The following is a 26,345-nucleotide window of genomic DNA, read 5'->3' on the forward strand; positions in this document are numbered from 1 at the left end:
TGCGGGGCAAATTCATCTTAAGGACAAAGTGTCCAACACTTACCTCGGCCAAAAATTCATCACTTGCATCTTCATCCTCATTTTCTGATTTCTTTTTATTATGATTTGATTTCAGAAAATGATTAATCTTATATATATATATATATATATATATATATATCCGTATCACGTATTGAAATTTATGCATGTTCGACTAGCACTGTGCACAACATCATTTTAAACTGTTGTAATCTGGACCAGCTGGTCGGTTATATCTTTGAACAATGTGCTGGGACCTTTAACTCAATGAGTGTTTTGTGAATCAGGAATTTTGATTGAGCCTTGTGCAAAACTAAATATTCTGTCCATAAGTCTCTGAGTGCACATCCTTTTGTTTTACGTTCAGGAATTTGATAAGTTGATTATTCAAATAAATGAGATTTATTTGGAATGAAAACAGTTTATATTACAATGCATCTTACGGGTTATCTCCTCCAATTCTAATTTCGCATGTGAACCGATGCCTGTTGAGTTCCGAAAAAATCATTAAGTTGTGAACTTAATCATACTGTAACTACCGACTATTGCATTATGCCGTCCATTTATTTATAATATGATGGAAAATAAATTATTGCATTGGAAGTCTATGGAAAGATGTAAATAAATTATAAAATACATGTCTGCCGTTTGTTCCTAATTACACTCCATGTGCCAATCGTATATTTGCACAAGTCTTTGCATGGTTGGAATAATTGCATGCAAAATAATTTAGATTTGAAATTGGGTTTAGAAAATGTTGGATATATGTTGTTGTTCAAAAGGCAATAAACCTGTGCGTTGAATGAAAAGGAGAACTGAAAATCCATAACAAATGTTTCTGTTTTAAATCCGTTTCTAATGAATTTTCTATTGGATATTACCAAAGCCATATTTATTGATATTGATCATGTCAATTCATAATAAAGAATTCAGTTTTCTTTTTTCGGTTAATTGGCGGAAGTTTCAAAAGTGAAACGAGAACATTTAAGTTGGCCATGATGACTGTTCAAATCCGACTTCAGTTTCCTTCATCTTTCCATGTATAGTTTATCCTTATACATGTGATGATTATTGCTTAATATATATAATTTGCAAAGGAAGTCCACTGATGAGAGATTCAAATAATTAGTGATTTATGAGTAAGAGAATTAAAATATGTCTTACATGTGGGTATGTATCACGAGGCCACTTTTGCATTAGGATGTTGCCTAATTTTTTTAGTGCTACTGTGAAACATTCAAATCCAGATTTGTGATGTGGATAATAGTCTCTTGATGTTTCGCGAGTATGGAAAATTATGTCCGTTCATTTCATAGCTGCCAAATACGGTAGGCTTCCATATACAGTAGGCTGCTAAATACGATAAGTATGTAAGCTGTCAAATACGGTAAGTTGTCATATACGGTAGGCTGCCAAATACGGTAAGTTGGTAAGCTTCAATATACGGTAAGTTGCATATACAGTATGCATCAATCCGATAAGTGACATACACGGTATGAAGTTGCAAATTCGGTATATGTCCATGATTTTGGTTTGAAAATTATACAAACATTGGTTAATGATGATAGTCTCAATTAATTCTATGAAATTAAATGAGATGACTTATGCAAAATTATAGTTGCATAAGAGTGCGACAAAATGTGGTTTTGTCCTAATTATTTTAAAGTGAAAATTGCTTGCCCAATTATTGGGATATGAAAATATCTCATAGAGCACAAATGGTGTCTATAATTGGCAGTGATGCCGAATATCCTTAAAAATAATGATTGTAAATTAACATTCATTTGTAAAGGATAAAACTATCTTATGGAGAAAAAAATTGTGAAGAATACTATGAAGTATTCTAGAATTAATTCCATGAGGTATGTCATTTTGTAAGGTTGTAAATTTGAGAACACAACTTGTCAACATATAGTTGATTAATTCATTGAAATGTGAATACGGTGACTAAGATGAAATGTACCTTATTATTTGACATAAATAATATTATTTTGTGAAATGTTACAATGTGATAAAATCATATATGTTCGGAGAAGTTGCAAGTCTTGTAAATCAAGGTGCTTAGTCTTCTTCATTATTAAAATTGACTTCAATCGTGAAACCAATTAAGTTGGTTATTGAAATTGACTTCAATTGGAGAACCAATTAAGTAGGTTTATGCTTGGAAAAACGTTGTTGGTCGAGTGACGACCTTAATGATGACCTTGATTAATTTTGAAGATCAAATACAATTTCGAATGAAAAATGATTTTTCATACATATGAAGCAACGACCACTATTTTGAAAGTACTTAGACTTTCACTTGAATCGAATATTATCTAAGTGATTGAACTATGAAAGAGTTGATGAACTCTAAGTTCAAGAATAACCCAAAAATGTGGGGGTTATCATAAATACTTGAGAACTTATGTGAAAATTTCAAGACGTGTGGGTGCAACATTATTACTTGCGCATATATTCCTAATTCAGGAATTGTGGGGGTAACCTAGTTTAAAGTGACACTTTAAACTACCCCTCAAGGAAATGGAAGAGACTCCATATTAGTTATGGAAATGTCATCATCCTTCCTACCAGCACTTAAAAGTGTGTGGGTGTTTGGTAAAGGTTGAGATTCCTAAACCTAAACAAATAAAGATTGGTCCCAAAACGATTGATTGCATATTTATTGGATACGTCAATAATAATAGTGCATATCGTTTACTTGTACACAAATTAGATGTACACGAGGGTACCATAATTGAGTCAAGGAATGCGATATTATTTGAGAATGTGTTTCCTTGCAAGACAAGGAAAATGTAAGTTTGAATAAAAGAACATATGAAACTACGAATGGATTTTCAAATGAGGAAGAACCAAGGCGCAGTAAGAGGGCTAGAACGTCCACTTCGTTTGGTCCAGATTTTCTAACAAATATGGAAGAAAATGACCCAAAGACTTCTGAAAAAGCAATGTCTATTCTGGAAGTACCGCATTAGAAGGAAGCTATCAATAGTGTGATAGATTCCATAATGCAAATTTATACATGGAAATTGGTAGATGTACCTCCCGAAAATAAGCCTTAGGATGTAAATGGATTAAAACCTGATGGATCCATTGACAAATATTAGTTGCTAAAGGATATGGGCAGGAAGAATGATTTTACTTCTTTAACTACTCATCCGTAACTAGAATCACTTCGATAAGGTTACTAATTACAGCTGTGACAATACATAATCTTGAGATTCACCAAATGGATGTGAAAATTGGATTTTTAGAGATAAAAATATCTAGAATATTGGAATGAATTGTACTTTCCTAATCTCATTTTTTGAGAAAATATTTAAAAAGTTTGAAGTATTGACACAACCTACAATTGGTCAAATAAGGGTGAAAGCGTGTCACAACTGAGATATTCACAAGTAATTAGCAATCTAATGTATATTACGAAATGCACTCGACCGGATAATGCTTTTGCTGTGAATAAACTTGAAAATTCACGAGTAATTCAGGCCATGATTATTGCGTGGCATTGACGGGGGTCCTTAGGTATTTGAAATATACCATAACCTGTGGATTACATTTCACAAGATATCCTGCTATATTGAAAGGATATTGTGATGCGATGATATACACTAAGTCTAAAGTGGATGAAAGCCGATCATGACGATTGTTTGGATATACAAGAACAATTGGAATATTTAAGAATATTCATAAAGTTTGAATTCATTGCAATGCTTTAATGATGATATTGAATACTCATGTATGAAATCCACTAGTAAATATGATTGACTAGTGTAACGGTTTGCTAGAAATCCTCCTACATTGTTGTTTGGAATTGATAAAGCTTTAAATAAAGCTAATGAGAAGCATGTGGTTTCATGAGAGGATTTCTTAGTTGGTGATAATGTATCTATCAAATGAATCGATTGTTTGCTAGCTAAATTTGAAAATATACTAAGTCACATATAACGGTAAGTCAAGACATGTATGTCGTAGACATAATACTATAAGTAGTTGACCTCATTGGTATAAACTTGTGAATCCATTTATATATGTTTACCAAGAGATCAAGTATATTGCACATCGAAGGGAATAAGATTAAGCCTACTGAGTAAAATCTTTACAACGGTAACCCTACTATGCTGACTGGAGATCCCAAGATCTTGGTTCAAAGGGACAACTAAGTTATGGGGATTCTATGAAGCACTTAGGAAACTAATTTCCTAACTCATTCCTATGATACTAAAGTGCTTTCTGCAGAGTGATTGGAGGTTAAGATAAACTTTAATAATTCCTATATCTTGATTAAATCAAGTGGAGTAGGGCAGAATACTCTTAATAGGAGATCACCTATGTAAGTGTGAAGTGGGGCCGCTTCAATGAAAATTATTCAAAGTTTGAATTTTTTAAACACTTACAGAATCAAGATGGGTTCAGAGCCAAAATGAACCAAATCATGAAAACCATGAACGGTTTATGGGAGACATTGTGTGAGTACTGTGTCTTGGTTTATACTAACGGCTAATGGTTCAAGAACATCGCGTTCATCAATTAGCTAATAAATCCAATAGTATTTCACTAAGGAAGGTTTAAAGCCAGAAGATACCTTACCTGATCCAATGTTTTCCCGCTCTCTCTCTACTAGTGTCTGCATAGACATTTGAATTAATTTTCATTCATGTAGGGGATTGTTGAAATTTTGTATCTAAAATTGGTCGTGACCAATTTTACATAATTATCTAAGTGGAATTCTTAATTTGGTGAATGAGAAATTAAGCCAAATATAAATCGCTTAAATATTGAAAATTATTGAAAAAAATCGTATAGAATATTGTGGAATATTCTAGAAATATATGGAGGAAAAAATGTGGCTTTTTATATGAAAGATCATGACTCTTGGTATGGGTATGATTAATGTCCAATAATTATGAATTCCAAGAGACGTGTCTCTTGGTATAATTGTGTATTTTGACATACATTTTCAACTACTATATATATAGATCCTATGTGTTTAAATTTTATTCATTCAAGAAAAGTTATAGATATCATATCATCTCATTCCAATTTATACTTTGGTTTTGCATAAAACATTTGCATCAAAGTCATGGTCATGGTAGAGAGGGAATTCCATTCGAGTTTGCTGGTCAAAGTCATTTGGAGTGCTCTTATGGCTCGACATGATCGTTGTATCTTGGGAGATGATTGTCGAAAAATCGTTAGCACCGATGTGGAGCAAATTTATCTTAAGGACAAAGTGTTCAACACTTACCTCGGCCAAAAATTCATCACTTGCATCTTCATCCTCATTTTCTGATTTCCTTTTATTATGATTTAATTTCAGAAAATGATTAATCTAATTTATATATTTATATTACAAGGTTCAATCGTTTAAGAATCGAAAGATTCATATTCTTCGGAATCGGTTCAATCATTCAAAAATCGAAAGAGAGGGTTCCACATTCATACTCTTCAAAATCGGTAAATTCTCATTTTGCCTAATTAAATCTAATTTCAGTAAGTTGGAATACGTTTCGATTTCATGCAAATAAACGATATGTTTATTGTGAATATAATATGCACAATTATTGGTGTAATTTTCCAACAAAGAGTACCAACAAGCATCCCAAAAGACAATTACCTTAATTGTAAAATGGATGAACTTAAACGAAGTTCTAAAAACTGATGCGTACCTATCAACGGCTCTTCTAGTTGTACTATGTTGATGAGTGACAATAACATATGATGCAATCTTTCCAGGCTTCCCAAGTCCTTACCTTTGATATGAACAGAGCGGATGAGATCCTCAACTACAGTAGATACAATTGGATCCAGTCCAGCACTTGGTTCATTGTACAGGAGCACCTGCTCAGATGTGAATGCAACTATCACCAGAGAGGCAAATGACCACGTTTCAATTAAACTGATTCGAGCTTAAAGAAAAATACAATTTCATATCAAAAGAGCTGTCATTGTGTAGTCTTTATCCTATCTACCCTGAGATTGCCCATCCACTCTCTAGCGCTGTGTGTAGATCCATTTTAAGTGTTATGTAGTTTCTATATTGACTAAAGATCTCCAAAATGCTGTCTACACCTATGATTGCATCAACAATGTTCACCATGCATTTCTACAATCCCCATACCTAAAGAAAGAAGGAAATACCAAAGTAGGATTAAAATCTTAGTTTTGTTTAAACTCAATCAAGCTAGGCATTAACTATCTATTGAAGTTAAAGAGAAAAGAGGTAGCAAAGAATATAGCAATTCCAAATGTATTCTCAATACCAGGGCAACAAGCAAGGTTTTTGATAAGTGTATTTTACACTCTTATTTGAGTCCTAAAATAGCAATATTTGATAGTTCTTTTGACAAATCATATGATAACTTGTTATATTTTATGTTTAATAGGTAAATTCTATAAATGAAAAGGAATTGAAGGAATAAACAAAAATTGGCGAAAGATGGCAAAATCTAAAGTATGGGTACTAAGTTGGCCATTGGATGCAAAGTTTGCATATCAAATTTCATACTTTGGAAAGTGAATGACTTGCATTGAATCAAAGAATATATGGGTTGCAACAAATTAATTGGGCAATGATTGAATTTCATTATATTAAAAGAATTGAGGACTTGGAGTGAAAAAGGGTGAAATTATAATTGGGCCTCAATTAGATGGGGAATTGGAGTCTCTTTTGGAATCAATTAGTGGGCTGTTAGGTTATTATATATATGCACACGTCTACAGGAATAAAGAGGGCAGCCGAGATTATTAGATTACGCACAATAAAGAAAAAAAACCGAGCTGCTAGGAATTGGAATACAAAAAGATGGCGGCTGCTGCTGCTGGATTATATCCAATATAATAACATAAATTGAAGCAGCTTTGGGGAGAGTTTGTTGGGCTGAATTGGTGGGTGGAAAAAGAGAGAAAAGTGGGCAGCAATATTATCTTTTTTACACACACATTGGAGGAGTCGGCTGGAGAAAATATAATCACAAGAACGGCGGCTGGAGAGAAGAAAAAGGGGAATTCGGTGGGGGGAGGAAAATTACATTCACGCATTTAGAGATTTGGGGCTGCTGGAAATAAAAAGGTGCTGTATGCTTTATTATATAGACTGCAAAAACACGGAAGATTGAAAGAAAAGAGGCAGTGAAGAGTTGAAGATAAATACCCGTATAGACGGCGGACGGAAGGCATGTGGATAGAAGAATAAATCACGTTCCGTCAAAATTTTTGGTGATGTCTCTTAATGTTGAATAGCAAAGACACTTTTATTGATCATAAAAGGATAAGCCACTTTCTTAATTGCCAAGCAAGAAAGATACACGCATGCAAGTGGTGATGGTGGCAAAATTGAAGTTTCCAACTAATGATAGCCACATTTTTTGACTAAATTGATAAGGTTGTTGATATCTTAATTGGTAAGAAAGACTCCATGCATGCATACAAGTGAGGATGAGAAATTCAAGTTTTCTTTCTCCATTTACTTGACAAGGCAAATGTGTAAAGAATTCTAGCAAATGAAGGTGGTAGAACTTTGACTCTTCCAAACAATTATGGAGGTTAAAATTCTCTATAAATATGGACAAGAGTTTGAGAGAAAAGGGTGTGTCATATGAAGAGGAAAAATTCAGAGAGAAAAATTGTAAGGTGAAGAGAAGAGAAGAGAGAAAATTTATTGTTTTTCTCCTAAGTTCTTTTTTTTCTACTTGTTTTCTCCTATTACAAGAGAGATTATTCATTGTTATCTCCTTGTATTTAGAGAGATCGTTGTAATTCTCCTACTATAGTGAATCATCTCATACTTACCCGTGGAAGTAGCCTAAATTGGGTGAACCACGTAAATACCTGTGTCCATTTTTAGCTGTGTTTTCTCAATTCCATTATTTGTCAACCAAACTCGACCCACGCATTTTCTCCCCAACACTTAACTCTTCCATGTTTAATTTCAACATTATGCATGGCTAGATTTTTATATTCCTAGGATATAATGAACTCTTGTTATAAATTTTTGGTATGAATAATTAGATTGATGTTAAATTTGTTTGAATTTTTGGATATTATTATGGTTTAAATTGCTTTTTAATTATCTGGTCATTAATTGAATTGTTTGTGAATTTTATTATCATCGAGAGATGTAATATGATTGTTAGCACATAGTAATAAATATTGCGAAATTCGATAGAGGATAGAGATATACCTCTATACTTCACATGATTTTATAAGATGTCCTAACTCGTTTAATGCATTTATCATGTTCGCCTCTTTCATTAAGAGATAGGAAGGTCGCGTGAGGAGAATAAATTTGATAACTATCGAGAGAGGTTTTCAATTAAAATAGGAACATTGACCAACAAGTATGATTTCAAATTGTCAATTTAAATTATCGAACTAAAAATAGATTAATAAGGGAAATTCTACATTTTAGCAATATTTTTTGTGAATTTGATAAATTTTCTTTACATTGCTTTTAAGTTAGTTGACAAATTTAATAGTTTTTAATTATAACTCGATTTTGCTATTCGATTAAGGGTAGTATTAGCTTTAAGTTGATCGAACCTACACATCACTTTATTATTTGTCCACGATCCCGTTTACTTACGGGAAATCAGACGACCAAGTTTTTGGCGGCGTTGCCGTGGACTATAGTTTTTGATAAGTTTTAACTAATTTACCTTTAATCTAAATTTTATTTTAATTTTTTAGTCAGTTCATTAATTTAGAAAAATACTATAGTGTTTTCTATTTTTCCTTTCCAAGACTTTGTATGCAAAGTTCGAGAATCAGAGATCTTACTCAATTTGATCCAGAAATCGAGCGAACGTTCAGAATAAGAGAACAATTAGAAGCATACCAAAAATAGCAAGCAGAGCTCATGGCAGAACAAAATCCGAATTAAATAGCAATCAAGGCTAATCTGGGTGTAGCGCAATCGAATAAAGTTGCAGCCAACGAAAATGATAGGTTGATGGGAGAGTATATGGTTCCACCGGTCGTGGAGAGCCAATCCAGTATAGTATATTCGACATTTGGTCAACCAAATTTTCACTTGAGGACAGATGTGATCAACATGTTCTAAAATACACTGCAATTTTTTGGGAAACCTATTGAAAATCTCAATGCTCATATCTCAAGATTCTTAGAGGTGTGCAACAATCGATTATCCAGGTGTTTCAAGCGAAGCAATTCGACTAAGGCTTTTTCCTTACACTTTGAGAGATTTAGCTAGAGAATGGATGGATACTTTTCCTCCACAGAGCATCACCAGTTGAAATAGTCTGAGCCAGAAGTTCCTGAACAAATATTTTCCACCTAAAAGGATTGCCAGGTTGATGGACGAAATCACCACATTCTATCAACTTGACTCGGAGTGCTATTATGAAGCTTGGGAAAGGTATAAGGGGCTGCACCGTCAATGTTCACAGCATGGATTGCAAAAATAGCTCCAGGTACAATATTTCTACATTGGGCTAAATCCGACAAGCAGGGCTAATGTTGACTCCGCATGTGATGGTTTTATCATAAAGAGAACAGCAGATCAAGGATATCAAATCATGAAGGATTTAGCATTCACTAGTGCACTATGGCATACGAAAAGGACATGTGTAAAGAAAGTAGCTGGGATACATGAGTTGGATCCATTAACAACAATCTCAGCACAGCTGGCAGTTTTAACTAAAAAGGTGGATCAGATGAATGACATTCAAGCAGTCAGACAAAAATGAAAGCACTGTGGAGGAAATCATGAAAGTGCTGATTACACCGTGGGTAGTCCTTTTGCACAATCACTAGAAGATGTAAATTATGCTTAAAATTTGCAAAGACAGCAACCTAATCAGAATCCCAACACCTACTACCCAGGCTGGAGAAATTATCCAAGTTTTTAATAGAGCAACTATTAGAGAGCTCAGATTGCGCCACAACAGACTGCACCGCCAGGTTTTTAGCGAGCTGAAAATAAATCTTCATTGGAAGATCTTGTTACTAAATTGGAGGAGATCTCTACACAACACATACAAAGAACGGATAAAGCCTTGCAAGTTCAAGGAACTGCCATTAAGAATTTGGAAAACCATATGGGTCAAATAACAAAAGCACTCCCAGAAGGACAGAAAAGAGCATTGCCAAGCAACACTGAGATAAATCCTAAGCAGCAGGTAATGATAATAAAAGTTGTAGAGAATGAGGAGGTTGGGGCAATCATTACACGCAGTGGGGTTCAACTTCCAGAAATTACAGTTGAGAGACGGGTGACAGAAAATAAAAAGGTACATTTTATAGATAAGGAGCAAATGGATAAATTTGAATAACTAGACAAAGTAGTTCCATCTTAAGAGCTAGAAAATCTACAGGTCAAGCCAATCGTTCCTATCAAATCTTATGTGCCTATGGTCCCATTTACGCAGAGATTACAAAAGAGGAAGTTGGAAGATCAATTTGCAAGGTTCTTGGATATCTTCAAGAAGTTTCATGTCAACATCTCACTGATTGAAGCTATATCTCAAATATCAAACTATGAAAAGTTTTTGAAGAAGATCCTATCCAAAAAGAGAAGGCTTACAGATTTTGAGACCATCAAGTTAAATAAGGAGTGTAGTGCCATCTTACAGAACAAATTACCTCCTAAGCTACAAGATCCAGGGAGTCTCAAAATACCTTGCTCAATAGGGAATGATTCAAATTTTAATCGTTTATGTGACTCAGGAGCAAGAATAAACCTAATGCATTTCTCTATACACAGGAAATTAGGATTGCAAAAGCTAGATGACACATCCATTTCCCTTCAATTGGCAGACAAATGAATAAATACCCGCGATGAGTGGTTGAGAACGTGCTCATTAAAGTGGGCAAATTCATATTTCCCGTTGATTTTATTGTCCTAGATATAGAGGAGCCATGTGATGCAGCATTACTTATATTGGGCAGATCCTTCCTATCAAAAAGTCGCACTGTCATGGACTTTGAAAGTGGTGAACTAACATTTAAAGTGGAGATAAGCAAGAGAAGTTCAAGATTTACACTAATATTGAGAATTCAGTACATAGAGAGATCAATAAAAAGACCAGGGAAGAGTGCAAGTACATTGCTGAGACAGAGCAACAAGGATCGAAAGAGACAGCCTAAAAACTTAGGAAGCTTTGGACGAGAGGAGAACGGAGGGTTCAAGGTTTGAAAGGCAAAACAATGATGCAAAGTCGAAAATTGCAAGGAGTGCAAAAGCTCAAGATACATGTTTAAACCACCCTAATCAATTCCTCCGTACAGCCTAGCTAAAGACTATAAATTAAGCGCTTATTGGGGGACAATCCAATCTTCTAACCCTTTTATTTATTTTGCTTTCTGTATCGCATAGTATATAGTTTTGTTTTCTTTACTAAGTTGCATTAGATTTAAGCACGTTTCAATTAGTAGGGTATCACCATCCTTAATATTCCCCTTAAGTCTTAGAATTTATTGTTTATTATTTTAATGATTTCAGTATGCTAAATAAACCTGTCTTGACAAAGGACAATAGTCTTTGTAAACCTTCAATCCAATAGCAACTAGAGTATCGGTGACAAGCTCTTCAATTTGATCCTCAGGCATAGTTGAATTCTCATATCTTTCACAGCAAAAAAGAGCACATGCGAGACTTAGAAATATGAAAATTTTACAACTACATTATGGTAATGTGTAAAGAAACAAAGATCTATTAATAATCTTAAAGGATTCTCTATCATGTCTTACAAAAAGAAACCAAAATTTTCACGAACAGTTAAAGAATCGAACAGAGCTGCACTAAGAAAAACCTGTTACATTGCAAAAGAGATTTAAAAAACCATATGATATCATTATAATATGATAACTATGAATTATATATGTTGACATCGAAAATTGGTCTTTCCACGTGGCCAACTGAAAGCTACTCCACGTGTTCCTCCCTGCTCACAATCAGCGAATAGTCAGACGCACACGGTCGGAACCAGCAGGGGTGGTGACGGCCGTATACACTCCGACGGTCAAGTCAGGTTTAAGTGGTCGGAACAGTACCTAGGGGCTATGCAAATCAATGATAAAAGGGGAGGAGAAAATATATAAGCTTACTATGGAGTGCTATGTAGTAAGAGTTTCATTACCTCTGCCTCTTGCTAAACCTTGGGTATTTATAGGTGGTATGAACCGTTGGATGTGGGACGCGTGTATACATCTAGCGGTATGAGGCGTCCGCTCATAGGCGTCAATCAGCCGCGTCTGTAGAGTGGGCAGACAGTTTAGTTCTTCTGAGTTGAATTGACATAAAGTTGAGAAGTCACATCAACTAGCCTCATGGAGACGTCAAATCAATTTAAACCTTAGGTGCAGGAAGGATCTTGGAACAAATCTCTTTCTGAAATTGGCGGCGGATCTTCTAACCGGGGTCCATTTGGTCTCGACCTCGAGGGTGAGGTGCTTCGGCAGGTCAGTAGTAGGAATCACTATATCACTTTGGAATCTTCGGACGGGTCTTTTATCAGGTCGAAATATGTGGTGCTGCGCGTTCCGAGGCGTATAAGATCGGAGCATAACAGTGGTCCCCCAAGTCCAGGTATGAATATTTATATCATGCGTGGACTTACTTTCCTGACCGGACTGCGAGTCGTGGGAGTTTTGGGGGTTGATCTGTTACAGTAATCGATGTTATGATCCCAGGCAAACGTGCCAAAATTTCGTTACTGTGCGTAGCGAACGAGGCGGTCAACCAGCATGGAACTTCGCGTCAGGTGCGTATGAACCTTCACGAATATGGTGCGCTGACCCCACAGACCGACGCGTTGGGAGATAGTTGAAACTTTGTAAAGCTTGGGAGGGAACGCAGCGTCCGAGACGATGACCCAAAGGGGCCTTCGCGTCAGGTGCGTCCAAGCTTTGTAAAGTTGAAGGAGAGCTCGTCTGCCACTGGTACGCTGACCCACAAGGCCGACGCGTTGGGAGATGGCTAAAACTTTGTAAAGCATAAGAGGGAACGCAGCGTCCGAGACGATGACCCAAAGGGGCCTTCGCGTCAGGTGCGTCCAAACTTTGTAAAGTTAAGGGAGGAGCTCATCTGTACCAGTGCGCTGACCCACAAGGCTGACGCGTTGGGAAATGGCTAAAACTTCGTAAAGCATGGGAGGGAACGCAGCGTTCGAGGCGATGACCCACATGGGCCTTCGCGTCAGGTACGTCCAAACTTTGTAAAGTTGAGGGAGGAGCTCATCTGCCATCGGTGCGCTGACCCACAAGGTCGACGCGTTGGGAGATGGCTAAAACTTTGTAAAGCAAGGGACAGAACGCAGCGTCCTAGGCGATGACCCAAAGGGGCCGTCGCATCAGGTGCGTCCAAACTTTGTAAAGTTGAGGGAGGAGCTCATCTGCCACTGGTGCGCTGACCCACAAGGCCAACGCGTTAGGATATAGCTAAAACTTTGTTAAGCATGGGAGGGAACACAGCGTCCGAGGCGATGACCCGAAGGGGCTTTCGCGTCAGGTGCGTCCAAACTTTGTAAAGTTGAGTGAGGAGCTCGATCCGAGGCGATTCAAACGTCAAATGATTTGACAACTGTTGCGTGTTTTCAAGGTGACAGTTGGGTGCCATGCCCATTCTCCTAAAAGGCCGCTACGGCTACTAATTATTATTGACGGCTGGTTGTAACCGAGGTGACGCGTTTTAAGCAAGCGTGAAAGTCACAGCGACATCTTGGGCGTGGATCAAATCTGGCGTTTCATTTCAACGACATAGATTGAAGATGCGATGAACGGCCTAGATTGATCGCATTTGAATTCGACGGTGGAGATTGGATTTATCTTTCTATAAAAGGAGGACTCTAAGGCTTTCTCAGGCTTTCAATCATTGCGAAACAAACACTATATTTTGCTCCCAAATCATTGGCGATTTCTGACGTTTTCTAAGCAATTCCAGCGAGAAAATTAGACTTCCGGCAACCTTACACCATTTTCGGCTAGGAAAACCTCCAAACTCGTAAGTTTCAGTACCTATTTGGGCTTTTAAATTTTGAAAGAATAGCCTCAAAGGGGAGTTCTGGTTCGGGGAGGGGAGGGGTTTAGAACTGGTGAGGATGGACGAGCCCATTGTGGCGACCTCCTCAGAAATAGCCGAGGCAATAATAGGGGGGAAAATATATGGAAGCGACCGGATAGTCCAGCAGATACTTCTGTGCATTGGAGGCATCGGATTACCCATCAAAATTAAGAGAGACCAACCTGGGGAGACTTAGGACAGAGTATAGGATCCCTGATAGCATAGATTTGATCCTCCCCGGGTCGGAAAAGAGAGCCTGCTACTCTAGGCCGGGCTGGGTAACCATTAGTAAGGCGATCCTTAGGGCCGGACTTAAGCTACCCGTTCACCCATTCTTTAGGATGGTGCTTAGGTCCTATGGGCTAGCCCCGACGCAGCTCAATCCAAACTCCTGGAGCCAAATGGTGGGCTCCTGGATGTTGTGGAAAGAGGCGTCATTAGGGGTGGAAATGCCCCTTTCCGTTTTCCAAACCCTTTATATACCTAAGGTTACTGTCGGGGGGGATAAGACCCGGGGATGGTATTACCTTACTTCATGGGGTTCTCACACTCCATTCGTGGTCGGTCTGCTGAGCTCCATTAAAGAATGGAAGAGCTCATGGTGCTGGGCCGCAGGGGCGATGGGACATGATGGAAGGGGACCCCCTGGCACCTCTTACAGTCCCAACGAAGTATTCAACACTTAGTGAGTCTAGTAGTAGTTTTTCCTTTTTTTTTTCGGTTCGAATTGTGCCTAACAGTTACATTTCCTTTGTAGGTGTTCTTCCTCGGTGCGAGCTGTCAATCGAGGACTTTGACACCATCTGTGTCATTTATCAGCTGCCTCAAAAGAAGAGGTCTTACCATAGGCTGATCCGAAAGAACATCTACTTCATTACTCAATTTTTAATGGCATCCCAAGGTAACTGGACCGAAGTCTTTGCTTTTTATTCCGAACTCCCAAGACTTGTATTAATTGTATTAATTCCTTATTTGCTTTTTGCAGACAACTTTAATAAGAAGATACCGGTGCGCCCCGACTTCAAGACCATCCAGAAGATGATGGCAGAGGCACGGGCGTTGAAGGCCTCCTCCTCCTCGTACAAAAAGCAAATGGAGGATTTGGTGGAAGCCAGTAAGAGGCTCTAGCCTCCGACGGAGGAGGAGGTACCGGAGGACCCGGAGGCTGACCTTTGAAGGAAGGGCAAGAAGAGTGCCGCCCCTCCAAGACGCCCAACTGCGGCGAGGCCACCCCTTACTCTGAGGCAGACCACAATTCCTACCGGGGTGGCCATCCCAGAGAGAAAGCCCGCTCCAACTGAGCCTGCCACTGCCCCGGCCACAACACCCCTCGCTACAGTGCCAATTGACCAAGTGCTGGGGCAGTAGAAGAGGAAAAAGCTCTATCCCTCTAAGGAGGTTAACTTTCTGGGCACTAATCCTGAAGAGCCCGTAAGGGAAGTGTTGGAGGCTCTTCCTCCAGAAACAACTGCGGTGGCAGTGGTCCACAACAAATACTGGACAGAGGAGTGGAGGGACCACACCGCCTCCTGCACGGCTAAGGATTTGGTGACCGCGAACAGCGCCTGCGTGGCTCGGGCCTTGAGTACAAGCATCCAGGTTGAGGGCTTGGTGAAGAATCTAAACTCTAAGAGGGAGGACCTCGCCAAGCGCCTCGAGGAGGCGATGCACTACGGGGATGCCGTGCGAGCAGCTCAGGCCAAAGCTAAGAAGGCAGAGGAGGGGAAGAAGGATGCTGAGCTAACTGTCGCCAAAGCAGAAGTGGAACGGCTGAAGAAGGAGTTGTATGAGGTAGAATGCCAAGTGGCTGCTGTGACTCGGAGGCTTGATCACGCCAATGAGCACCACAAGCTCGCCATCGATGCTCTAGAGGCCTCCAACAAAGAGAAGGCAGAGCTGAAGTAGAAGGCAGAGGCTCAGCCAGAAGAGATTGCCTCTTTGAAGGAGGAGTTGAAGTCTGCGGGGAAGGTGGCAGTCCAGAACTTCATTGACCACTTTGAAGACCATCCCCTGTATGACGACTTTGCTAATTTCTGGGCCTCATGGAGTGCCCAAAGCTTATTGGGTCGACAGAAGGAGGTGCACCCCACTCTGGACATCTCTTCATTGGAGGCAGAGTTCGGGGGGCCAACTGGAGGTCGGCCTGATAGGTTTGTCGAGGGGGCTCCGGAGGCCCAGGAGGCGGCCAATGTAGAAGTCCCTCCGGCAGAGTAGGGTTACCTTTTGTAATGGCTTCGGCCTCCTTGTATTTAAATCTATTCAATGAAATAAATTTTTTTGCTAAGTATTTGGGTTTCTGCTTCTTTGTATTTTCTATCTGTTTATACTTGTATGAATGCAAACGTTAGACTAATTGCCTCGCGACAATAACCAGTCAATAATTGCGGACCGGACCACTCGAGTTAATATAAGTTTAAACACTTAAGCGAGTATGAAGTGACTCTTATTGCCAACCTGTTAATAATTTGATATCGGACCACTTAAGCAAACATGAAGAGTGCCTTAACGTTAATCGGCTAATAATTGACAATCGGATCGCTTAAATGAACCTTCTGAAGGACTGAGGAAACTATTCACTAACTGATGTGGCTCGGAACCAAAGATTCATTACATAAGATAAATTACATCACCCTTTACAGAAGCAATTCCAGCACTTAGGGAATTTTACAACTGAGATCAGATCAGAACAATCGATTCACTATAACATATTGAGATCGGATCGGAACAAAGTCTCATTATTGATGGTACTTTCTCAAGTGTTCGATGTTCCACTGATGAGGCAGCGCCTTTCTTGACATATCTTCGATTTCGAAGGTACCAGGTCGGGATTCCCAGCGGAAGTGGTAAGGGCCTTCCTAGTTTGGGCCAAACACTCCTGACCCGGTTGGTTTTGAAGATTGGAAAACTCTTTTGAGGACGAGGTCGCCCAAGCGAAGAGCTCTGTTTCTGACCTTGGAGTTGTAATAACGGGTCATCTTTTGATGATATTTTGCTAAGATCATTTGGGAGGTATCTCTCTTTTCCTCAAGGAGGCGTAGTTCGCTTATTCGAGCCTCGTTGTTGCTGATCTCATTGAAATGTATCCGTCGATATGATGGGACCCCGACTTCGATCGGACTCATGGCCTCGGCTCTGTAGGTCATGGAAAATGGGGTTTCACCGGTCGCAGTCCGGCAAGAAGTTCTGATAGCCCAAAGGACGTGGGGGAGTTCATCAACCCAGGCCCCCTTTGAGGTATCAAGTTTCCTTTTCAAGGTGTGTTTGATAGTCTTGTTCACTGCTTCAACTTGCCTATTCGCTTGGGGGTGATGAGGTGTCAAGAAGTCCTTCCTTATACCCAGTTCGTCGCATAAGTCTCGCATCTTCCTATTGTCGAACTGCCTTCCGTTATCAGACACTAAGGAATGGGGAATGTCGAATCTACAAATGATGTTTTTCCAAACGAACTTGGTAGTATTAGTCTCGGTAATTTTGGCAAGGTGTTCAGCCTCGACCCACTTAGTGAAGTAGTCAATGGCGACAATAGCGAAAGTTGCACTTCCTCTCCCTTTTGGGAGTGGACCAATGAAGTCAATGCCCCACTTGGCGAACGGCCAAGGGCTGGTTACTATGGAGAGGCTCTAAGCAGGCTGTCTTTGTATGTTCGAGAAGCGCTGGCACTTGTTACATTTCTGGACAAATTGGCAAGCATCCCTTTTCAGGGTCGGCCAGAAGTAGCCTTGACGGAGGACCTTGTGTGCCAGAGCCATTCCTCCGGAGTGATTTCCACAGATTCCTTCATGGATTTCCCTGAGTATGTATATGGCCTCTTCGCCTCCTACGCATCGAAGAAGAGGCGAGGCGAAGCCTCTCTTGTGAAGAGTATCTTCTTGTAGGACGAAGTGTGCAGCCCTTCTTCTTAATTTCCTCGTCTCACCCCTCGAAGCAGGCAATGTTTGCTCCTTCAGGTACGCGATGATGGGCTACATCAAAATGGGGTGCTTTCTATCCACAGTATCTCTTCACTTTCGGTAGTGGAGGGCTTTGATAAGTGCTCAATAGGGACGAAGTTTAGCAGCTCTGAGTCTTTGAGAGGGCGTCTGCGTGTGCATTCTCTAGACGGGGGACTTGGATCAGTTCGAACCTTTCAAAATGAGGAATTATGTCTAGAACCAACTTCAAGTACGCAATCATGTTACCATCTTTGGCTGTGAAGTTTCCATTGACCTGATTTACTATGAGCTGAGAGTCACTGCTCGCCAGGAGCTTCCTGAACCGCATCTCCTTAGCGAGTCTAAGACCTGCTAGAAGGGCCTCGTATTCGGTGGTGTTATTCGAGGCTTTGAAGCTGAACCTTACCGCACAATTTAGCTTGTGGCCTTTCGGGCTCTCCAATACGATCCCTGACCCTGCGCCAGCCTCTCTTGAGAACCCATCTACGAACAGTTTCCATGTTGGGGGCTCGGCTGATTCCATTATCGTCTCCATTTCTGGGGTTTTGGCAAATTCTACCATAAAATCAGCAAGGGCCTGGCCCTTGATGGCGTGTCGAGGTCGGAACGTTAGATCGAACTCACTGAGCTCGATTGCCCATTTTAGCAGGCGTCCTGATGCGTCTGTTTTTTGCATTACTTGCTTTAGAGGGAAATTGGTGAGAACTTGTATTGAGTGGGCTTGAAAGTATGACCTTAGCTTTCTTGAGGCTGTGATAAGGGCGAGTACCAATTTTTCCATGTCTAGGTAGCGTGTTTCAGTTGGGAGAAGTGCTTTGCTGATGTAGTACACTGGCAATTGGCGCTCATTTTCTTCCTTGATTAGGACTGCGCTGACTGCCACGTCCGAAACCGCTAGATACAGTAGTAGAGATTCATTTGGTTGAGGTTTCGACAAGAGGGGCGCCTCTCCAAGGTGCTTTTTCAGAGCCTCGAAGGCTTCTTCACAATTCGAAGTCCATTAGAATTTCTTTCCTTGCTTCAGCACTTCGAAGAAAGGCAAGCTTTTATCTGTGGCTCTGGAGATGAAACGACTGAGTACGGCTATCCGACCGTTGAGACTTTGGACCTCCTTCGATTTCTGAGGTGACCTCATTTCTAGCAAGGCCGTTACTTTTATTGGATTCGCCTCAATTCCTCTCTGATTTACAATATACCCCAAGAATTGGCCCGATGCCACTCCAAAGGCGCACTTGAGGGTATTCAATTTCATATTATACTTTCTAAGTATCTGAAAAGTTTGGTCGAGGTGACTCACGTGTTCGGTTGCCTGGAGGCTTTTGACCAACATGTCGTCTACGTAGATCTCCATGGTTTTGCCAATGAGTTCGGCAAACATCATGTTGACTAACCTCTGGTATGTGGCTCCGGCATTTTTCAATCCAAAGGGCATGACTTTGTAGCAATACAAACCCCTGTCCGTAATGAACGATGTAGCTTCCTCATCAGGTCAGATCATGGGTATCTGGTTATACCCTGAGTATGCATCCATGAAACTCAGTAGTTCATGCCCAGCAGTAGAGTCCACAAGTTGATCTATTCTTGGAAGTGGGAAGCTGTCTTTGGGGCACGCCTTATTTAGGTTTGTGAAGTCCACGCATACCCTTCACTTTCCGTTGGCCTTTTTCACCAGAACCGGGTTGGATATCCACCTTGGATAGATGGCCTCTCTTATGAAACCACTGCGGCTAAGTTTGTTTACTTCGTCTTTCAGTGCCTCGTACCGTTCCGAATTTAGGGCACGCCTCTTCTGTCTATGGGGGGCATAGGAGGGGTTGATGTTAAGGTGATGGCAACTGATCTCAAGATCTATTCCCACCATATCTTCATGTTTCCAGGCGAAGACATCCAGGTTCCCTTCCAGGAAGCGTATCATCTCGGCTTTTGCTTCAGGTGACAATGACTTCCCTATACGCAAGACCTGACTGGGGTCTTCCGAGTTGACGGGGAAAGTTTCCAATTCTTCCATTGGGGTCGCATTTCGTTCAGAGTCAATTATTTGGGGGTCTAACTCATCAAGAGGGTGTCCTTGTTCAGGGGCCTCTTCCATGTCGACATCTCCCTCTTGTTTGGAGGTATGCCCTTGTTTAGAGGCGTCGAGCATTTCCACGTCCGTACCTTCGGCGAGTACCTCAGTTAGGATTACCTTAACAGCTCGGGCTCGGACTTTCGCAGCGAGTTTAGGTAGCATGCCCTGGAGCCCATCTGATCGCCTCAGACCGTAGCAATCCCATGTTTGATTGGAAATTTCATGCACAAATAGTGAATGGACGTGACAGCCCAAAGATCTTTCAGAGCGGGTCTGCCCAATACTCCATGATAAGCTGATCTGTGATCTACCACCAGAAATTCCATGAAGTGCTGGGCCACTAGGGGTGCCGAACCCATTTCGATAGACAGGGTGATCCGCCATCGTGGGATGATGTTGTCCCCAGTGAAACCGAATAGTGGGTCGGTCATGGGGATCAACCCATGTTCAATTTGTATTTTGTCAAAAGTGGATCCGAACAATATGTTCACGAAACTACCATTGTCAACGAGCATGCGTTTTAATCCGTTTCTAACTACTATGGCTCTTACAACCAATGCATCACAATAAGGGTGGTGAACTCCCTCTAAGTCTTCCTGAGAGAAGGTGATTGGGGACATCCTGTTTGCTGATTTTCATTCGTTGACAATGTGAATGATCATTGGGGGATCCTTTGCTTCTCTTGTGTAATTTCTCTGGGCATTCCTGATATTGCCACCGACGTGGGGTCCCCCAATGATAGTATCGATTTCCCTGATGACCTGGCTTCCAGAAAATTGGGCTTGATTTCCCTGTCTGGATTGGCATCGATCCCTTGATTCTCTTCTCCGAGGAGATTGTTCCCTGTGACCTCTCCTTCCCCTCCTCGGGGAGGCGGATCTGCGAAGGTGTTCGTTCCTGCTCGAAGTGTGCGGGTTGCTTCGATCAGGGCGTCGATTGGCGTCACGACACTCACTAGTGTCATGTCCATATAGTTGATGGCACGTACAAAACCTTGCTCCTTCCAAGGGTCTGTTTGACCTCTTCTTCTTCTTCTTATTGTTATCAGTTCTTCCAGATGGTCCCGCTTCGGTAGGGGCATTATCATATGCCAGCACTGGTACTGCATTCAATGTGGCAGAAGCTAGGGCCTGTCCGGATGTGGGAGCTATGGTATGTCCTGCTTGGGTCCATTGATGAGTAATAAGGTGTGTTGCGGGTCCTCGACCTACCTGCCTCTGAGGAGGAGGCAGTCCCTACGCGGCACGGTTGCGATGATCAATCATTTCTTCACTAACAATTTTCACTCTCATCATTTCCACCAGCTCGTCATATGTGGAGGGATTCTTGCTGCGTACGTCCCTCCAGAACAAAGTGTTCATGTTGAGCCCACCTTTCAGGGCTGAAAGGGCTTATCTGTCAGTGACCTGTTCGCAGTAAGTAATTTCGTCTGTAAACCTGGAGAGATAGCTTTTCAGCGTCTCCCCAGGGGCCTGCCTCATATCTTCCAGGCGTTGAACTGGTGTTTCTCCTTCCCTGCGTGAGAGGTACTGGTTCAAAAATACTTTCTTCAAATCTGGCCAACTTCTGATGCTTAGGGGAGGAAGTCTGCTATACCATACCTGGCAGCCCTGCCTAGTGTTAAATGGAAGGCTCTGCATTTTAGAGCAGGCGAGGCTCCCCTCAAGCTCATCTGTGTCATGTATTTGGTAAGGTACTTCTACGGATCCCCCTTTCTTTTATATTTGGGGATCTTAGGGGGCATGAAATTCGCTAACATTGGAAAGCTTCGGATCTCCCTTGAGAAAGGGAGGTTATCATCATCATCGTCAATCTCATAAGATCGACAGGGCCCATCTGACCCTTCATCATCTTGGATGTCCTGGGGGGGTGGGGGTGCTTCTCCTCGACTTCCCCAATTGACTAGGTTCCTCCTCTCTCTCCTATTTCTAGGAGGAGGAGGGGGAGCATGTTCTTGTTCGTGATCCGGACGAACTGATCCTCGTGCTGGATGGACCCTATTGCTAGGATCCTCCCCTATCCGGTCGAAGACGCTTACCGACCTTTGGTCCTCATGTTCCTAAGGGAAATTGTCCCCCAAGCATGGTTCTGATGACTAACTCCTTTGCACATAAGATGTAGCTTCGGCGTTCATCTCCCTTTCGAGGGGACGTTCTGTGTGCCGGCTCATGTGGCCTCGGGAGTGAGATACAGGGGCTTCCCGCACCGGATAAGATCCTTGGGGCATTTAATAGCCCTGATGACCCTGGGCTTGCATGAGGAGTTCCTGCATTGCCATATTCTGAGCTGCTATATCTCTCATACCTGCAGCTATCTGAGTCATTCCTTCAGTGAGTATGGCTGTTCTTCCACCTCGGCGACGTCGGTGATGTGGTCTCTGATGAGTAACATTGTTATGGAGTACCTCTTCTTTAGAGGCCTCTCTCATAGGGTTGTCGTCTTTATGGCTGTAGTTCATCCTACCTCTTTTTTCAAGGGTAGTGAGACTTGGATTGTAACTCGACTTTATTCTTTTTCAAGAATGTCCCCTTTTCAGGGTCAGTCGCTAGTTTTCCGGTAACTTCTCCGATGGAGAATGCAAAACTTCGAATAGAGAGTGATTCCCACAGACGACGTCAATCTGTTGACTTCGAAAATTGGTCATTCCACGTGGCCAATTGAAAGCTACTCCACGTGTTCCTCCCTGCACACAATCAGCGAATAGCCAAGCGCACCTGGCCGGAACCAACGGGGGTGGTGACAGTCGTATACACTCCGATGGTCAAGTCAGGTTTAAGTGGTTGGAACAGTACCCAGGGGCTATGCAAATCAATGATAAAGGGGGAGAAGAAAATATATAAGCTTGCTATGGAGTGCTATATAGTAAGAGTTTCATTACCTCTGCCTCTTGTCAAACCTTGGGTATTTATAGGTGGTATGAACCGTTGGATGTGGGACGCGTGTATACATCTAGCGGTATGAGGCGTCCGCTCATAGGCGTCAATCAACCGCGTCTGTAGAGTGGGCGGACAGTTTGTTTCTTTTGAGTTGAATTGACATAAAGTTGATAAGTCACATCAACTAGCCTCATGGAGACGTCAAATCAATTTAAACCTTAGGTGCAGGAAGGATCTTGGAACAAATCTCTTTCTGAAATTGGCGGTGGATCTTCTAACCAGGGTCCACTTGGTCTCGACCTCGGGGGTGAGGTGCTTCGGCAGGTCAGTGGGAGGAATCACTATATCACTTCGGAAACACTTCGGACGTGTCTTTTATCAGGTTGGAATCTTCGGACTGGTTTTTTATCAGGTCGGAATATGTGGTGCTGCGCGTTCCAAGGCATATAAGATCGGAGCGTAACAATATACTTGATATAGAATACCAAGCCTATTCGAAGACCGGATATTTCCTCGTCACCGATCAAACCATGACGCCTTCTACCTCGAATCAAAACCTCTCCCTAACATTTAAACATAGTTCACAAAGATCTCAACTTGAAGAAAGTCAATCTATATGAAAAGCAGAATGGTGAAGATATATCAAGATAAGATATAGTTCTAAAATGAGAGACAATGAGAATTACCTTGTCAGGAGCAAGAAGCCCAGCCATGATCTTTAAGATGGTTGACTTACCAGTCCCAGAAGGCCCAATTATTCCAACAGCCTCCCCATGCCTAATCTACGAATGGGCTAAAGTAAGATTAATACGCCATGAGATTAGGAATATTCTTAAGATAAATGGTAAATAAAATAATATTTAAATCTTAAACTCTAAACGTGCATTATTATATGACTTGCCAATTATATACAATAGAGAAATGGGCATACCATGATATCGTCATGTGATACATGTAGAAACTGATGGAACACAATAGATGCACGTAGGCATGGAAGAGAGAGGGGGACAACCTATCCAGGATGTGCATAAATCAGAAACATATAGCATAACACATTTAATTCTACAAAGAAGAAAATTTTCACCTTGAAGCTCACACCTCTTAAGATATGCTTCTCTAAATGACTTGTAGACGTTTCTACATTCAATAAGCACATATGATTCATCATCAAGCTCTTTTCCCACACTCAAATTCTCTGTTTCATGTGAACCCTGGAGAAGGAATACATAGATACAGTGCCTCGTGAACTTACTGTAATGAATATGAACAACAGTACTATAAGCTCAACTATACAAATACATTGCTCCATGAACTCACTGAAAATGATTTGAACAGAAGTAATGTGAGCTCAATCAAATTCAACCTTTAGCAATTGTCATCCAAACATGGAGTCTGTTCTACAGGTTGCCCATTGACATCAAGATCAAGTGTGAAGCAAACTAATGGATAAATATTAAAGGAAAAATGCATTTGAGAAACTATGAGTATAAAACAAAATGCTATATGAAGCAAAACTTAGTTATCATCCGTGATCTGCTAAAATAAATACTAAAAATGGCACCATCAGGTATAAACTTAATGGAAATTTGCGGACAAATCTAAGTTCACGGAATGATAATCTAACAAACAGTTTGGCAAAACTATTAATTTAAGAAGAAATTAACTTCTTGACCCCAAATACTCCTTAAAAGCAAAACTCGATAGTTAGATGACAAATGTATATAACAAACTGACAAAAATAAATGAAATGCAACTGAATAAGATCAATAGAAATATATTCTGAATAAGATCAATAGAAATATATTCTGATATCACAGCTAAACTTAACATTGCAAAATCATAAAACCCACGAAAGGTTTCAATTTCGAACTATTTTTAAAAAATTTCTACTCCCAGGACCCAATTCTATGCCTTCAAAGATGCAATTCTAAGCATTTTATTCAAACATAAAAGTAAAAAAAAGATATTAAATTACAATCGAAGGAAGAACCATAGGTTCTTACAGTGAATTTCGTGGGTTTGATGTCCGCGATACATTTACAGGCGGAAATAATCTTTTTAAATCTTATAGGGTTTTGATGATCATCAACCAAGAATCCTGGAGGGGAGCGAAAAGAACAAGAACCCTTGCCACTACTGCATATGATATTTTTAAGAGTATGCGTGTATACAAACGAACCATCACCGGCACCAACTGATGAAAACATTGATGACACTTACACACAATTCCAGTTGATGGGGTTTTGAATCCAAATGGACGATTTTGAGGCCAACCCAAATCCAATTAAATGGAAAATCAGATTCTTCAATGCAAATTGTGTCAAATTGGCAACCCAGAATATTCCTTAGTTGGTACTTTTTTTTTTTTATTAGGTTAATAAATATTTATTGATCAAAATTGGGTATTGATGCAAATTAATTTTAGTCTTAGTTAAAGCATCTAAGAGTCATTTTCTATTTTTATGCAAAGTCTTTGTTTCAATTAATTGTGTTGTCCAATCAAGGAAGTCAATTAATTTTCGTAGATTAATTTATTTGAAATTTAGGTATTCTATAGGTCATTACTGATGTGAAGAAGTCATTTTCACTTTAAATAGAGTCAAGAATGTAGCTTTCTGATCATCAATATTGTCGAAAGTTTATCTAAAACCCTCTTACAAGCTTTTTCCAGATTTTCCTTAATAAACCTTGGCTCCAACGGTGCTCGGAGTATTTTAATTTTGGTTACTTCACTTTCAGCTGTCATTAAGTGGTATCATAGCCTGCAAATGTCTATTATCACAGCAGATTCATGGTTGGACAAGGTGACGATAGAGTTGTTGAAGGAGTTACCAAGGAAGAATTTCAGAATCTACAGCAATAGATAGCACAATGATGCTCTAGATTAGAGCGGGCTAGTCTATTAGAATTTACTTAACCTCCTAACATGGAGCAAAGGGGAGGCCCAATCTACAGTCAACAAAGAAATCGACCTCATATTGAACAGATTCATGCGTTACAAGATGAATCTTCAGATGAGGAAAGAAATGCAAATCCTTTTGGGAGACATCATGTACATGACCAAGACTCACGCATCAAGTTAGAAGTTCCTGACTTTAGTGGCGAAGAACAACTGAACGAAGTCCTAGATTGGTTAAATGAAGTGGAAATAATGTTTGAGTTCCTTGACTTTCTAGAAAATAAGAAGGTGAAATTGGTGGCCATAAAGCTAAAGGGCTATGCTTCTTCTTGGCGGCAACAAGTTCAAATGACACGAGTCCAATCTGGAAAAGACAAAACCCAAAGCTGGCCAAAGATGCAACGGATGATTCGAAGGCAATTTCTTCCATTAAATTATGAAGGAATTCTCTTCCAGCAATATCAGTCACTTCAACAGGAACATTGACTGTTTGGGAGTACACAAATGACTTTTACAAAATGAAAACACTGGT

At 40.5% G+C, this 26,345-nt stretch overlaps 1 protein-coding gene across 3 annotated transcripts in view; it reads right to left on the bottom strand.

Moving 5' to 3' along the window:
* The window catches only part of LOC111405404 (protein TRIGALACTOSYLDIACYLGLYCEROL 3, chloroplastic-like), a 27,693-nt gene extending 2,421 nt beyond the window's left edge, over positions 1 to 25,272 (bottom strand). The window contains exons 1-5 of one of the 3 annotated variants that reach the window (XM_023034267.1): positions 24,918 to 25,272; positions 24,013 to 24,125; positions 23,846 to 23,926; positions 23,601 to 23,691; positions 5,688 to 5,859 (exon numbers count right to left, since the gene is read on the bottom strand). In XM_023034267.1, the coding sequence (XP_022890035.1) occupies positions 5,688 to 5,859; positions 23,601 to 23,691; positions 23,846 to 23,926; positions 24,013 to 24,125; positions 24,918 to 25,121 (661 nt within the window). In that variant the 5' untranslated portion in view covers positions 25,122 to 25,272. Of the gene's footprint in view, positions 1 to 5,522; positions 5,860 to 23,198; positions 23,478 to 23,600; positions 23,692 to 23,845; positions 23,927 to 24,012; positions 24,126 to 24,917 lie in introns of those variants that run through there. The other 2 variants (XM_023034265.1, XM_023034266.1) reach the window with 2 other exon arrangements.
* Between the last annotated feature and the right edge of the window lie 1,073 nt (positions 25,273 to 26,345).

Source organism: Olea europaea, chromosome 12 (genome assembly GCF_002742605.1).
Source record: "Olea europaea var. sylvestris chromosome 12, O_europaea_v1, whole genome shotgun sequence".
NCBI classification, from domain to species: Eukaryota; Viridiplantae; Streptophyta; class Magnoliopsida; order Lamiales; family Oleaceae; genus Olea; species Olea europaea.